At 48.0% G+C, this 16,641-nt stretch overlaps 1 protein-coding gene across 2 annotated transcripts in view; it reads left to right on the top strand.

Moving 5' to 3' along the window:
• Positions 1-709: 709 nt before the first annotated feature.
• The window catches only part of HABP2 (hyaluronan binding protein 2), a gene marked incomplete at both ends in the record, with an annotated part of 31,296 nt that continues 15,364 nt past the window's right edge, over positions 710-16,641 (top strand). For both annotated transcript variants that reach the window (XM_080911571.1, XM_080911570.1), the window contains 2 exons: positions 710-766; positions 10,137-10,173. In XM_080911571.1, the coding sequence (XP_080767697.1) occupies positions 710-766; positions 10,137-10,173 (94 nt within the window). The remainder of the gene's footprint in view (positions 767-10,136; positions 10,174-16,641) is intronic.

The raw sequence follows: 16,641 nt of genomic DNA, 5'->3' as shown, positions 1-16,641 counted from the left end.
CACTGGGACCAATTGTCCCCCCAAAAATGAGCACCATGGTTGTTTTTTCTCCTCTTGGTCGAAAAAAGTCTCCAAACGAAAGGAGAAAATAATTAAAAGTAAAAGCCTTATGTAATGAGATTTAAAAGGAAACTTTTGAAGCCAACAAGCTGCTGTGGGCCACACTTCAAAAGGCCCAGAATCAATGTTTGTCAATAGCAGTTTGGTTTTCTTTAATTTATCTTTCATGACTGTAAAGTGTGGTGTTATTAGGGGCCCGGCCATGCCTTAGTTCTGGTTGAGATTTGAAGATCAGAAATCTAGCAGTAACCTCAGAAGTGACAGAGCTTCTTGCCCTACCTGGAGTCCTTTATCCTGTGGCCTATGCACCCAAACCTGAACTGAACCTCCCCCAGCTCCTCCTCCACCCCATGCCATGGGGTTCTTTATTTTGACTGCTATCTTTGGAGACTTTTTTTCTGCAGAAGACAAGGCACCCCTTGGCTCTGCCCAACCCCCAAGTTGCCATTTGTTTAATCAAGATAGTTGGTTCGCAAAACATTAAACAGTATTTGATGCCTAGTTAATAATTTGCACCCTCTTCATTTGTTCCGGAATCCCCGGAGACTGACATCGCCACCCCCACTCCCACCCCCAAAGGAATAGACAAGAAGAGAAACTGTAGAGGGAAGGAACGGAGAGGCCTTCAACTGCACAGATGTTTGTCAGGATGTTGGCGTTCCGTGTCCTGCTGCTAATCACCCTGGTGGGGAAGTCAGCCATAGGGGTAAGTGGCCACCTCACATTTCTATGGTTGAGGGGCACTGAGGGTTTTAGCAAAATCAAACCATCTGGGTTAGAAGCAAGGAAAATCTTATACTGGGGAAGACTGGTGTTGCCAAGTTGCGTGTGTCCTAACCACAGCAGCTACACAGGCCGTATCACGGAACTTCTGGGCAGGCAGTTTTGTAAGGACGTGTGTAGGACATGAGTTCTTGTGGCAGAGCCTCCACGAATTCGTCCCCACAGTGGTGACTAGAGCACACAAATACTCTAAGGCATGGGTGAAGTGTGGCACGTACCTCAGGGAATCCTCTGAGAAGTCATGGAAAGTTACATACTCTGCCCCTAGGAGAAACCAGCCTTAGCTCACAGGGCAGATTATCTAGCCATCTGGGGCTGACACTAAGAAAAAAACTCCTGAGCTTTGGCCTCAGGGGGATCCCCTGATGGTTGAAAGGAACCCAAAGGATTTTCTTAGCTGCCTTCTATTTGCAGAGACGTCCCATGGTTAATACTTACTTTTCTTTTTCCCATGACCACAGTGGACAAGACAGGGAAGATGAGCCAAGGCTCAAGGGAGCTTGTGGTGCACCAGAAAGGGAAAAACACTCTAAGGGGGCTTTGACCAGGGGCCTGAGACCTTTGCACTGAACGAGTAGTAAAGATGCTGGCCCATCTACACACACAGTAGAGCTTCCTGATATCTCCACGCTGCCCATGGCCCGAGGCTTGAGTGTTGAGCCTTGGATCCAGGAGCAGTCTTGATTTTGTCACATAACTGCAGTGACAATATATCGCCACAATAATCTGCTCCGAGCATCCAAGGATTCACCGACAGCCAACTGCTCTTGTGGTAGAGGTCACGGTAACGAAGGGTGCAGACCTGGTGTCTTCCCGTAACCCTTATCTCTTTCTGCTTTTGCTTTTCTTGCTGCTGCTGCTGATCAAATCCCAGATTCCTATCATGTGTGCCAGGCAAACTCTTTCCAGGGGAGCGAAGCCCCAACCTAGAGTCAGCTCTCAGAGAAAATGCCCAGAATGAATGTAACCCCCCTATAAAAATCAGAGCACAGTCCCTTTGAAGAAGAGAGGCAGGGGAGATCTGGGGGAGGGGAGACATTGTGAACTTCTTGCATCCGGTCAAGCACTTTTGGACTGGATTTCCCCTTTAGGGTATTTCCCCATAAGATATGGGGTCCATAAATAATGGTCACACCTCACCTGTCAGCCAGTTCAACCAGCTCAGCCACCTTCCAGCGTCCCAGGTCCAGTTGCCAAGTGATTTGCTGTAGAAGATTGTCTTTCCGAACTATGGGGTGGGGGCTGCAATTATAGTAGCTGTCAATCACAGGGATCCAGTCTTGTAATTTCTTGGTGGGCACCTGGGGCCTAAGAAAGAGCGGCTCTCACACAGGTGTACAAAACGGCAGTGGAAATTATCAGAGGTGCCGAGAGAACACCAGCCAAAAACAACTGAGCCTGAAGTTTGTAGGCAGGAGTTGACAGAGTATGATGTTCACAAAAGGATAATATAATATCCCAGCCCCCAACCTTCCCACACATCTTTCTTTTTTTTAAGAGCCAGGGAATTTTTACGGTAATCAATGAAACTGTAAGTCAATAATGGATAAAAACATATGAGGGTTAGCCTCTGGGCAATGAGCGTAGTCAATTCCAAAGAGAGGACTCGAGTTTTTTTCGCATGTTTGCTTTCCCAGGTGTGTGCCAAACAGGTGGTTGGGAAGTCTCTTCACCTGCTGCATCTAGGGCCAAGTGGCCAAGATGGATGGATGCTTGGAAGAGTTCTGGGCTTCATCAGGGACAAAGTCACGGCCTGATGGGCTGAGCTAAAAATTGTCAGCACTCAAGAGGTTGAGGCAGGATTATGAATTCCAGGCCATTCTTGGCTATATAGTAAGCAACATGGGCCAGCTTGTCCGTGATGATGGTGATGATGATGGTGACGATGATGGTGATGATGATGATCTCATAACATGTAGAAGAGTCAGTTCGAAGCGCTAGCCCCTAAGTTTGCTATGGATTGGTTCACTGCCAAATGGGCGCTGAGCCATGGGTACTCTGACCATTCCTATTTTATACATACAGAACTGGATAACATGGTCTCCAGCCCCACAGCTAGAAAATGACACAGTTAAGCCTTAAGCCTTTAGAGGACAGGCCGGGGTCCCTGAGCACAAGAACTGGGGTGCTTGTGGTATCAGGAGCCGCATCCTTGCTGGAGGCATGAGGCCATTTGCAGAGTAGACGGTAATGGGTTCCATGTGCCTCTGAAGCTGACAGAAGGGAGTCTTAGCATCAGTGGTGTGCGGGAATCATGCGTACTTATTCCTAGGGCTGAGTACGTCAGAGGCTGTTCAAAGCACTTATTGTCATCTTCATCATTATGCATGCGTGTGTGTGTGGTGTGTGTGTGTGTGTGTATGTGTGTATATGTATGTATGTGGATGTGTGTATATGTGTGTATGTGTGTGAATGTGTGTGTATATGTGTGTATGTGTGTATATGTGTATGTGTATATGTGTGTGGTGTGTGTGTATGTATGTGTGTGCACATGTGGTATGTGTATATGTGTGTATCTCTGTGTGTGGTATGTGTGTATGTGCATGTACATGTATGTATATGCATGCATGTGTGTGTCTGTGTGTATGTGTCTGTGTGTGTGATGTGTGTATGTATATGTATGTGTGTGTATGTGTGTGTGGTGTGTGTGTGTGTGTGCGTGTGTGTGTGTGTGTAAACAAAAGGACAACCCGGAAGGATCAGGTATCTCCTACCCTGTGGGCTCTGGGGATTAAGCTCAAATCATCAGGTTTCCCTAATCATCTCTCTGGCCTTGGCCCGAGACACAGCAGTGAGCTCCAGGCAGCCTTCATATGCCCTCATGCCTAGTCTAGCATGGTTTGTGTACACTTATTTTACAAATCATTTTGAGTGTCCATCCCCAGCATAGCTGTGTGACATTATTCCTGGTCTCCAGAAAAGAAATAAGACCGGAGCAGAGCTGCTAGGCTCTCTTCTACCAGACCTGAGACGAATCTGTCTGACCCTCATCCTGACAGGAAGACCACCCAGCTGTCAAAATCCAGGCACTGCCTTAGAAACTCTTTAATAGTGATTCTTAAAATGTTTGAGGGAGTTCACTGGGCTTGACCACAGTGAAATTCTATCTCCCTCGGGGTCAGAATGAGAGAATGATGCTTGTAACCCTGTCCTGCTTCTGTGAAGATGCTGGTTTCTCCATTACTGCACAAAAGGGAGGTGTGGGCAAAGTGCTCCATTTACTACAAATCCATACTGTTTGGCTTCTGGAATCTTCCTAGGTGCTGAACCACAGAAATGGTCTGTGTCGATTGCATGCTGGGAGCTTGGAGTGTATCCTGCTCACAGCCTAGCTTTGTTTGTTGTGAAGAAGGTAGGATGGCAGCCGTGTTCTTTGTCTTAGTTGCCAGGCAGCATTTGAGAGGCAGAACATCTCGAACAGAGATAGGGATTTCCAAGGTTTCATCAAAGTTCCATATTCCCGTAACAGTGAGCACACGTTCCTGTCCACACTGCACCACGAAGGGGATGCCCGGGAGCAGCCTCTCATCCTTCATCACCTAATTGGTGGAGGGAAGAGAAAAGGAGGGAGGAAGGGAGGGAGGGAGGGAGGGAGGGAGGGAGGGAGGGAGGAAGGAAGGAAGGAAGGAAGGAAGCAAAGACTGATGTACAGAGACAGAGGTAGACTTACATTATTCTTCCTCGAACACATCATAGATGGTAAAGTATTAATGCCATTTTGGAGTGGGCCAGTCCCCAGTCTCAGCACTCAAGTACAAGTGGGCCCTAGGGTAGAATCTGAAAGCCCCCTTTTGGGTGAAACCCCAACACCCAGAATGCATCTTTTTCATGCCTGAGGGTTCCCTCTTCTCTAATCGAGAAAAGATTTCTGGAAAAGGGAAGAGATTGAATTCCCCTGAAACTTCTCATAAATTTAAGAGGGGAAAAATCCCCAAAACCAATCCCAAAAACCTGATTGCAAGCAGGACTTCAACTCATTAGGTTTGCAGTGTACAATGACATTTATGGAAATCAGGTCGCTGAAGTCACGTGTGTGTGTGTGTGTGTGTGTGTGTGTGTGTGTGTAAGCGTGGATATATTTATATTCTAAATGCATTAGGGTTTCCCAGATGCAAAAGAAATTCTGCTGTCACAGAGAAACAGCATGGCAGAAAACTCAGCAGCCGGGATTTTAAATAAAACACGTTTTCTCTTCATAATTAATATAACAAAGTTTCCTGGCTTAGGGTTTGGCAAAGATCCCAGGGAAAAGCAGTGAGTGGGGGGCTGTGTGACTTGCCTGTGATCCACCCAACAAAGGAGTTCCTGGAGGACTCTGTGCTGAGAGGGCTCTCCCAGGCCCGCCCCTCCCACGCTGTGCACCAAGCAATTTGAAAATAGCAGCAATGAGATAAACTGTTGATACTGGTGTCTCGGAACAGCGCCACTGCCATTTACCGACTTTTGCCACATATTTCTTGTGGTTTGAACTTTCTGACAAACCCATGAGGTAGGGCCACGGTCGATCTAATAAATAATAAAGCAAGCTACAGAGACAAGGTAGCCTATCCAAGACGGTGCCCACAGCAGGTCAGAGAGCCAGACTCAAACACATCTATGCAAATCTAGTTTCCAGGTTTGTACCCAAGGTGACATCAGCGGGTGGTCACACCAGGTTCTGCCCAAAGACTACAGGTCTGATCGACGTGGAACCAGAGGTGTCAGGCTAGAGTGTGGCTTTGGATCCCTGCTTATGTGGAGGCCTCCACTAAGAGGTGAAGTTGGTTCCTCCTGGCAGCCTCCCTTCAGCCCAGGAAGCGTCCGGTCCTGGCAGCAGAAGAATCAGTCAGGCCAGACAAGCACGTAATTAGAATTCAGACACGGCTGAGTCTGCTCCAGAAATTCTGCCACAGCCTCCACTGATGTCTTAATAGTTCTGTTAAACAGACTTACCTTTCCCTTTTCTATTTTTTAAATTTTATTTTTATTACTTTTCTGTATGTACATCTGTACATGTGTATAAGTGTTTGTGAGTATACATGCATGTGCGTGTACTCGGGTGTACATGTATGCCTGTGTGTGTACATGTATGTGTATGTGTGAGTGTACATGCATGTGTGTATACTTGGGTATACATGTATTATGCCTGTATATGTGTGTATATGCACATTTGTGTGAATTACATGCTTTTTGTATACATGAGTGTACAAGCATACATGTTTGTATATGTGCACATACATGTGTGTATGTGAGTGTACATGAATGTGTATGTACATGAATGTACATACATACATATGTGTATATGCATGTGTGTATATCTGAGTATAATGCATGAATGTATGTGCCTGTATGTGTGAATGAGTATACATGCATGTACTTGTGCCTGAGTGTATAAGCATGCATGTGTGTATGAGTGTACATGCATGTGTGTGTACCTGAGTGTAATGTATGCATGTGTATATATGAGTGTGCACGAATGTGTTTATACTTGGGTGTACATATATGCCTATTCATATATGTATGTGTACATCCATGCATGTATGCACAAATGTATTGCATAAATATGTACCTGAGTATATATGCATGCATGTGTGCACAAATGTGTATGAACGTGTACCTGAGTGTATATGCGTGTGAACAGGAAGCTCGTGCATCCCGGTGGGAGGAACATGAGGTGGCACAGCTGTGGATAAATAATAGCACTGCGGGTCTCAGGAAACAGGCAGATCTGTCACCCGAACCACAACTTCCCATCTAGTGACACCCAGCCAGAATAACTGTGAGAAGGGACATGTCCAGATGGAAATCTAGGCTTCAGAGCTGGAGGGGTCATTCTAAATCCATGGCTGCACATTCTCACTACTCTGGAGGGGCGACTACTCCCAGTCCTTTAGGAAAGATGGGTCAGCTGTGAGTATGTGTTTAAATCCCACTGAAACCAGGAATGAGGTCAAAGAAGAAATGGGCGGCAATTTACACTCTATATGACTAACAAGGATGTTTCTTGAGATGTGTTCACCACAGCGGACTAGTTGAGACACCCTTTCCCACTCTCCCCAGCTGCCACCGTGGTGATGTGACTGTCACTGCCGCCTCCCAAGACTAGACCCTACTAGATAGAACTTTGATAAAGTGTCCCACTAACAGGATCCTTGGTGTTTCCACCTCACTCCAAACCTGCTTCTTGAGATTGAGGAGCTCTTGCATCTTCTCTGTGCCGGGTACTTTCTGTCAACTTTACACAAGCTACAGTTGCCTACGAGAAAGGACCCTCAGCTGAGATATTGCCTCCAACAGATTGCCCTGTGGACAAGTCTGTGTGGCATTTTCTTGACTGTTGATTGCAGCGGGGAGACCGAGCTTACTGTAGATGGTTCTACCCTTGGGAAGATGATCCTGGGAGATGTAAAAAGCCACCAACCATGAGTGTGTGAAGGAGCCAGCAAGCCCGTTCCTCCACGGGTACCGCCTCTGCTCCTCTTTGTTCCCTCCAGTGATATTCAGTACTGGGAACCTGTGAGACAAGTTAACTTTCCCACATGGCTCTTAGTCATATTTACCACAGCAAGAGCAACGAAACGGGGACAGTCTCTGCCTTCTACAGCAGTGTGGGCAAGCACTGACACAATCTCTCTCTGGTGGCTAGAAATCAGGACTGTGAAGGATGACGGCCACTCATATTCCAGGGCTATGTTGATGATTTGGGTGTTCGTTGATTATTACATATTGGAATGGCCAAGTGCCTTGGGGAATAGTCAAGACAGTGTATATGAAACATTTTACCACCACCCCTGGCTCACCGCCAGCTCTTCATAATTCAACAGGGCGCCCTGTTTTCTCACTTGCTCGCTGGCTATCCCTCACCACACCATTTCCTCCACTGAGTCTCATCTTCGGATCCTTACGTCCCAGGAGGAAGGACTCTTCTATTATTCCCGCCTGAGGAAAATCAGAATAGAATGGCAGCGTGGAAGGAGACAAATGGTGTGTGTGCCGCTTGCTTCTACACAGTTGGGGTTGGTTTGTAGAGACCCAGATAGCAGCCAGGTGGGGGACATTCCAAGGGGACCAGGCTGGTTCTGCAGGGAAGCCTGCCTATTTCCAGTTTAAATTCCTTCAGAGGCCTTGCCTAGAAAGGACATGTCTGCCACCTGCTGGCTACAGGCAGAACAGCATCAGCTGTCCCTTGAGCTCCACATATATTTGGAAGTTCCTAACTCTGGCCCGTCACCCAGGGCTTTTCTCTGCGGGCTCAGAAAAGATATCTCTTTTGTCCTGCCCATTGCTCAGGCAATAGTCAGTCCTCATGACTGCTCCTAGTTAGCTTGAATTGAAAAACCTTAGCAGAGAGGGTCACAGACCATGGGTCCCCCAAAAGTTCAATGGAGGAGAAATGGGGCTAAGCAGAGAACCAGGTCCGAGGTGCAGCCCCTGGCCGTACTGACAGTGGGGCCATTCTCCAGGGCCCCCCAGCCATTCTTCCAGCACCCTATAAAACTGTCATTTCCCCAGGCCTGAGAAAACCCCTCCTCACCACCAGTGAAACATGTGTCCCCATCCCATTCCCTATAAAAACGGGGGAGGGAAGCCACACGGTAATTAAACAGCCACACACTCCAGATAGTGGAAACAATTTCCCCTTTTCCTTTTCGTCCCCTTTCTCCCTGGGTTTCATTTTATCACTATTCCAACTTAAGGGGAGAGGGCTGCCAGGAGCCCCTCCCCCTCCACTTTGTCTTCCCCACATTTGTGCTCACCCTCGAGAGTATCCGGTGTTTGTTTCCTTGTCCTTCCCAAATAGAGGACAGACAGCACCCTAACCGGCTCTAAAGACCCTGTCCTACAGACACGAAATGCCCCCATTTACTCTCAGGAAATTCAGCAGAGACACCACGACACTACCTAATACATCTGTATTGAGGTTCTCTGTGATCTCGACAATGCCCTAATCCAGGGCCACACCCTGAGCTGGAATAGCCAGCCTTCCCATCCTTCTGCTTTTAGGACACCGTCATCTCAGTGGTGTGGAGATGGGGTGTTCTGTGGAGATGGGCTGTTCTGTGGAGATGGGCTGTTCTGTGGAGGTCCTGTGATCTTGAGAGAAGAATGGGGACCTGCTCCACCCCCAGGATGCATTTCTATCAAGGATGCTATTTAATGATGCCACATCCTCACTGCATGCAGACCTGTCCTTTCACTTTCTCTGTGTTATGACATCTTCCCAGTCCTCAATATGGTTCGACAGAAAACCACAGCCTGAGCGGGGAGTTATCACAGACAGCTCAGTGCAGGCACAGGGATCTGCATTTGAGCCCTAGGATCTGGGTACAAATGTGTCTTGTGGTAGTGTATGCTTGGAGTCCAAACTTTGGGAGCTGAGGACAGGAAGGTCTCTGGACCCTGTTGGCCATCTAACCAAGCCCACTTGTCCAGTTTTAAGCCCACAAAAAAGAAAAAAGGACATTTAAGGAATGATATGAAGCCTTTGGCTTCCACATGTGTGTCCATACAAGTACATGTACACCTGTGCCCACGGGTACCCTCACACATGTCCACCTGCATGTGAGCGTGCACACACCACACACACACACACACACACACACACACACACACGGAAGTAATGAATAGAGATGATGAGGTGCTGTTCTGGCAGGGCCTCTGTTCTGAGACTTGGTCAAGAGCCTGAAAGAAGGTTCCAGATTGAGGGAACGTCAGTGCAGAGGCTCAGGGTGGGAGGAACCTGGTTTGATCCAGTCTGAAGCCAGATGTGGCAGCTGTTCTCTGGGGGCAGGGAGGAGCGTGGGAAGAGGCTTGCACTCAGGACAGGTGTTTGTGTTTTATTCCAGGAACACTGGGGAACTCTGCAGAACTTTAAGTATTTGCTCATTCCCAATCCACAGGGGTGATCACCCCAAGAATCACTTAGACTAGAGCATAAATCCTAAGCGTTCTCATCTGTTAATGGGGTTGCCGTGGGAACATAACATAACCACATCATTCGTGATCCCAGAGCAACTGCCTAGTTAATATTGAGTCATATCCCAGGGCCACCATGTTCCAACAGGTGTGTGTGTGTGTGTGTGTGTGTGTGAGAGAGAGAGAGAGAGAGAGAGAGAGAGAGAGAGAGAGAGAGAGAGAGATGTGTCTGCAGAGAGGATGGGTCAAGATGTATGCACAGGAAGAATATCTTCCTCTGCTCCCTCAGCAGACTCCCAGCACCTGTGTCTGGGCAATGGTGATTTCTGGCCAAGGGCATCTGAGGGAGGTTGGCAGCTCAGTCACATACTCCCTCACTGTGTTGTTTTCTTTTTCAGCTCTCACTGATGTCCCTCATTGCACCCCCAGACCCAGGTGAGTGTGCCATCACCCCAAGCTCCCACCATCCAAGAGCTGGAGCATAGGAGCACTTATGGGATCTTGGGACTCAGCTGGTTTCAGACATCACAGAAACAGCACCGCAGCCATATGACATTCCACACAGCTCTGAGCTGCCGGTCTCAGCCACCTAAGGGAAAAACTATGAATGTGGCCAAACACCCTGTTTTACAGGGAAAGAAACTGAGGCCCAGACAAGGGAAGCCACTGGTTCCTTGTCCATTAGTGAATGAGGAGATAAAAATGTGACTGAGCAAGGGGCTACCCTACTAACCCCAGTTCCTCACAGGGAAGCCAGGACACTGGGTAGGTAGCTCCTTGATGAGATACTCCAGTGTTACCCCACCAGAACCACCACCTCCACTACTGTTGGGCTTAGGGTGTCCAGAAACCCCCCCCCCCAGGAGGTCTCAGGTCCATAACAAGGCATGCAGCACCGAGAGTCAGGTAGACCCGAGGTGGACGCCGTACGGCATTGGCACGGTGTTAACATTGCACTAAAAACTGGGAATGGCGAACACACAGGCAATCCTGACCCTTGGGAGATGGAGGTGGGAGGATCAGGAGTTCAAGACTAGCTTTAGCTACATGGCAGGTATGAAGCTAGCCTAGACTACAAGAGACCCTGTCTTAAAGCAACAACAAACAACCACAACCCCACAACATGACTGCATCGAAGTAGATATGGCATTCCAGTGGACTAGGCTGTTTCTCAGTCTCTGCCTCTCCCAGACTCAGCCTGTCACCTTGAACCCTCTCTGTTTCTTCTGCCCAGTGCCATAACCGCAATGGACCAAGCAGTATTACCCTCTGCCCTGCTCTGAGTTTGAGGTAGAAAGTCCTTACTATTCCAAGGGAGCAAAGTCAGACGTCCCCACAGGTAAGGTACTAGGTTGGTCACGATCAAAAGACCAGAGCAGGACCTGTACTTGCCGAGGACGAATGCGATTTGAGCTTGTGGCACGGACTCACTTAGAACAAAGACGGTGACCACGAGCCAAATGCTGATCAGCCATCAATATTCTCCAGGAGAGAGTTCTGGATGGGCAGATAGACAGTGGCAGTTCAGAGCAGATGACCCAGACTTCCACCCCACATGCTCTTGGGACAGAATAGAAGCCTGTGCCCAGGCAAGCATGGGCCCAGGTGAGCATGGATCTTAGAGGGAGTCTGCATCTTTCCCCAGAGCAAGGCAGAAAGGTGCATCCGCTCAGGTTCCTGGCAGGCAAGGAGCTCAGAGAGAAGTGGAGGCCAGGACTGGGCATCATGTCTCCAGCCTCAAGAATACCTCACTCGGACATTAACAAAGGATTCTTGGACTTGGGAGGTCAGAAGACAGAGAGACATAGCTGTAGATGCTACGGGGCGGCAAGGAAGGAGTCAGGGCCTAGAAGCTCCGAAGAACCTTGGATTCAAGTGTCCAGAAGAGTCTTTATGTGCCAGAAGGACGGCTCAATGGGAAAGCGCTTGCTTTGAAGCAGGAGGCATGAATCCAGAACCCATGTGAGCACTGAATGGACAGGGTAGCCACCCTGTCATTCTCACCTTGGAAGGTGGGGACAGGGATCCCTGGGGCAGGCAGCTGATGAGACTAAATGTAGCAATGAACTCGGAGTTCCATTGAGAGACATTATCTCAGTGGGCAAAGTGGAAAAACAAATAAGAATGATTCTTCATATCACTCTGTCCTCCACATGAACCCATGCACACACACACTCATGCCCACAGATGTGCAAACATGCATACACACATGCAACACATACACATAGCACACAGACATGCTACACACACACCACTCCACACACCACACAGACATAAACAGACCACACACACAAACATATCACACACGCGCACACGCACACACACACACACACAAATATACCACACATTCATACTACACACACACACATACACACATGAAAAAGAAAAAAAAACTCAAGAAGTGTCTTCACCACAAGGCACTTTACTAAGTGTCTTCAGAATGCTGCACATGACATCTACAGGGGGTTGTGACATTCTGGAATTAGGCAATGAACTGGCTGAAGAAGAGAGTGGATTCATTCTATGTGTCCGTCATTCCATGTGTCCGTATGTCTTTAGTTAAACAGATTACAAAGCACAGCGTCAGATTTGACCTACAGACAGGAAGACTGTCCTAACGTTAGACTATCTGAGCTGTGAACAGGCTGATGGGCTCTTGGGAAGAAGGGGTGAGCACCCCAACGCTGGAGGCATTTAAGACAAAGACTTAAGCTGGACAACAACTTAGGAAAGAGGGAGCAGCGTGAGACTGAGCACACAAAACACCGAGCCCTACAAGAACGATGCAGGTAACGAGTCAGTGAGCAAAGGAATGAGGCTGCCTTGGCTAGGGCCTACCTCCGGATGCTCCGTTGGCCTCTGGCCGTGGACTGAGAAAGTCAGATTTAAGGCATATCCTTGTCTGGTTCCATGGCACACGGGACCGTTGTTTGATGAAATTCATCAGCTCCGTGCTCCCTTCAGACAGCAGCGTGCTGAAGAGATGCCCGGCTCAAGCCCTCAGGCTAAGCGCTTCCTTGGTTCCTTGGTTGTTACCGGTGCCAGTGCATGGTAAGGGCCTTGCTGGAGCAGAAGGTGCCTGGTTCCTGGTCCCCAGTGTGTAGTAGAGGAGGTGGCTATCAAACAGCAGAGCTCTGCCCATCTCCCCGAAGCAGGTGACACAGAGCCGCCGGGCCTGCGGAAACTCATCTTCAAAGCCGGCTTGGCTCTGCCCAGCACCACAGGCTGTGCCGTCCATCAGCTGTCCTGATGCCTGCCAGCGAGGCCCTCAGCTGCGGTCGCCTGCCAGTGGGGCTGGAAATGTCACAGGCAGGCCGACAGGGCTGGGGTTTGGGGAAGGCGCCTCAGAGGAACCAGCTGTGGTACAGTGATGGATGAAGCCACCCAGGATGACATTCCAGGGATTTTCTCTCCGTCCGGCACATCTGGCAAGCTCCTTTATCAGAGCAGCTGTGGACTTCCCGCAGCACCAGCTGTGAGCGCTTTCCAAGAGGCCCTCACCGTGGACCACGGGAGTTCCAGGGAGGGGAGAGAGACATGTGCTAGCTGAAGATTTCCTGAGCAGGCCACTTTTTCCAACCTGCACCCAGATATAGTCAAGCTGACAACCAGGAATAGCCACTACACCTACCATGAGAATGATATGTGTTAACTCAAAACACCCCAACACTCTTTGTGGTTATTTTTAGCTAGACTCCGGAAAAGGAGCAAGGCCACAGGATTTCTTTTTCTAACTAATGTAAAATGCTTCTGAGGGTCACACTTTCTCAGCAGTTCGGAGGGAGTCTCAAGCAATCTGAATGTAAACCCAAAGCAGGCTTTGTATGTGCGCATACATGTTTGTGGATTCCAGAGGAAAACCTCAGGCATAGTTCCTGAGACAGACTCTCTCTCTCTCTCTCTCTCTCTCTCTCTCTCTCTCTCTCTCTCTCTCTCTCTCTCTCTCTCTCATTTTGCATGTGCTGCACATGTATTCATATGACATTATATATACTCAGGTCCATATATGTATAAATGCATTGCACACATGTTGTAGTGCTGGATGTCAGAGGACAAACTCTGGAGTCGGTCCTTGCCTCCTGCTGTGCTTGAGGCACATTAGTGTTCATTGCCACACATGCCAAGTTACCTTACCAACAACTTTCTGAGGATTCTGAGATGGGTCTCTCATAGATCTCAATAGTGGGCTGAGCTGGCTGACCAGTAGGGCCCAGGGATCCCAGCACTAGGATTATTAGTCTGTAACCAAGCCCCCTGCTTTTAAAAATATGGATTCTGAAGGTTGAATTCCAGTTCCCTTCCCCTCAAGGAAGACACTTTACCAACTATGTCTCCAAAGAAGTTTTCTCCAGTCTGCCAGAGTGAGACCAGATTTCATATCAGGCAATGAAAACAGTAATTGTTTTCTACTAAGAAAACAATAAACAACTTTATAGACTTGTACAAAGAAGATCTGATTTTTTTCCAGCACAAATCTCACCTGTATTCTTCCTCATGCTGCTTCAAGCTGAGCCAATCAGAAGGCAAGGAGGCTCTGTCACAGATAAAATCAATCTGTCACACACACACCAACAATACACAGGGCTCTGTGCTGGGCACTGTGGGAAGACAGAACAGAGGCAGCCTTGTTTTGAAGATTCCAGGAAACAAATCAGACAGATGTGTTAAGGTCCAGAGCAAAACAAAGATATTCCAGCCAAGACACCCATACTCTGCAGGTAACTAGGCTACTGAGGAACGCCCACATCTTAACCTCCAATCCCGTGAGCACCCAGTGTCAGTCAAGCTTATGTGTCTGTTGTTAATACAACCCCAACTGGAGATGTCCATCAATAAGCATGTATTTAGATATCAATTTTTTTGGATGCAGTTTAATCTGCATCCTTCTGGTCTAGGCCAGGTCTAGCTGATCTGAGCTGGATTTCCTTGCATCTTCAGCCATCTAGAGGTTGGTCTGTCATCCCATTTTGCTATTGTTTGGGCTTTATCCTGTCTGAGGCTTCATCTGGGCATGCTGTTGACTCTTGTGACAAAGTAGGCCAGACTATTTCCACAGGAGTTGGGAGGGCCCAGGAAAGTAGGCAAGAGGTGGAGGAAGGAAGGATGGAAGGAAGGAAGGAAGGAAGGAAGGAGAAAAGGAAGAGAGGACAACATGGGGTTTCATGGTCAACCTAAGAGCAAGTCCCAAAGTCAGCAAAGAACCAAGAGCTGGGTGGGTTGTGAACCATCCCTCACTAAAATGAACTGGGAAGTCCTGCTGTAAGAGAGAAAAGATGCAGGAAGCTGGAGGACTGGGGCATCCATGTCATTAGATTGGCTCAAACCAAGTCAAATATCCGGCACTGAAAGCAAAGATACCAGGCTTCCATGTGGCCACACCCACCCTCAGGCTCCTCATCTTGCTTTCTTTCTCAAGGCTGTTCAGACTGGAGGCTCCTCTAGGACCCGGCCATGTTCCATTCTTGTTGGTCTAACTTTATTATATCACTCTGTGGTCCCCAGTGCCTTCCACCACCTGGCATAACATATCATCCACTGTAGGTTTGCTGTATACTGTTCAATGCATACAGGGGGATGGAGTGTCAACATTACAGGAGAGGTAGGGTCTGCCTAAAGGGAGAGGCTTGTGCAGCTCCCCAACAGAATGGCTTCCTCTTCCCTGGAGATCTGAAGCCTTTGCTGAGTCCACCTCCTCCCAGAACCCTCATTAACTGTCAGACTTGCTGAATCTTCTCCATTTCGTGCTTTTTAAATGTGTGAGTGGTAAGTTCACATGAACAGATCTGTGTGTTCGATTGTTTTTTTTATATCTGTGGGTGGTGTGTGAATGTGTGTAGGTCTCTGGGTTTCATATGATTTTTATATGTGTGGGTTTGTGCGCAAGTACTTGTGTGTACAAGCACACATGTATGTGTTGGTGTTTGTATGTATATACACATGTAGAGGGCTGCAGTTATTGTCCAGCATCTTTCTCTATCGCTTGCCATTTATTTGTTTGTAATAGAATCTTTCATTGGACACAAATCTCGGGACGAGTAGCTGGGATCTTCAGGATCTCCCATCTCCAACCCACCCTGTCAGGCAGTAGAATTATAGGCATGTGCCACCGTGTTCTTCTTATGTACATACGTGGTAGATATCTGAACTCAGGTCTCAAGCTTGTGTAGAAAGCACTTTGCCAATGGAGCGCCTCCCATGGAGTGGGAATCCTTAACAACACAGTAAAGATTAGCCAGTCTGCCCTCCAATTTGTGGGACTATCGAGGGGACTCTGTGTGTCCCCTCTTATCTGTAAACACCTAGAAGAAAAACAAAATGAGTCCAGCAGCAGAAACAGAGATAAATCAATGTTGCAATCAACTCTCTATCTCCTTCAAATGTCAGTTTGGAATCTTTCGTGGCCAACCAGGAAGAGTTTTCCATCAACTTCTCCCCTCTTTCCTATTTTATTATGTTTATGGAAGGAAAGTCTATTGCTTCAGGAAGACTGTGGTCTTATCTTCAACCTAGACCCTCATCCCTGGAAAGGTGGCCTCCTCTGGGAACATTTCCATAGTGGGGGAGAAGCAGCCGGAGAAAAATAATGAGCAAGCGAAGAGAGTCTTGACTTGACGTGCTGATAAGTTAGGTGAAGCTTTGCCAAGGAACCTATGTGGGCAAATTTAAAAAAAAAGAAAGAAAGAAAAAGATGATTCTGCTTTTAATGGAAAATATAAAATAGCCACGGTGCAAATGTTGATTTTTTTAGAAGCCACAGATATAAGGACTATTTCCACAGAATACTGGGAGGATGCACGAGGCACTGTGCTTGGTAATCAGAATGGAGAGAGCGCTCCTCCATCGCTGCCTTGATGGGTTGCCTTTCAAGTCCAGCATCTGCATTTGCTCCCGCCTCATTACAAT

This window comes from Micromys minutus, assembly GCF_963924665.1.
Source record: "Micromys minutus genome assembly, chromosome: 2".
Lineage (NCBI taxonomy): Eukaryota > Metazoa > Chordata > Mammalia > Rodentia > Muridae > Micromys > Micromys minutus.
Note: the sequence above shows the minus strand (reverse complement) of the source record. Positions and strands in the feature narration are given on the sequence as shown.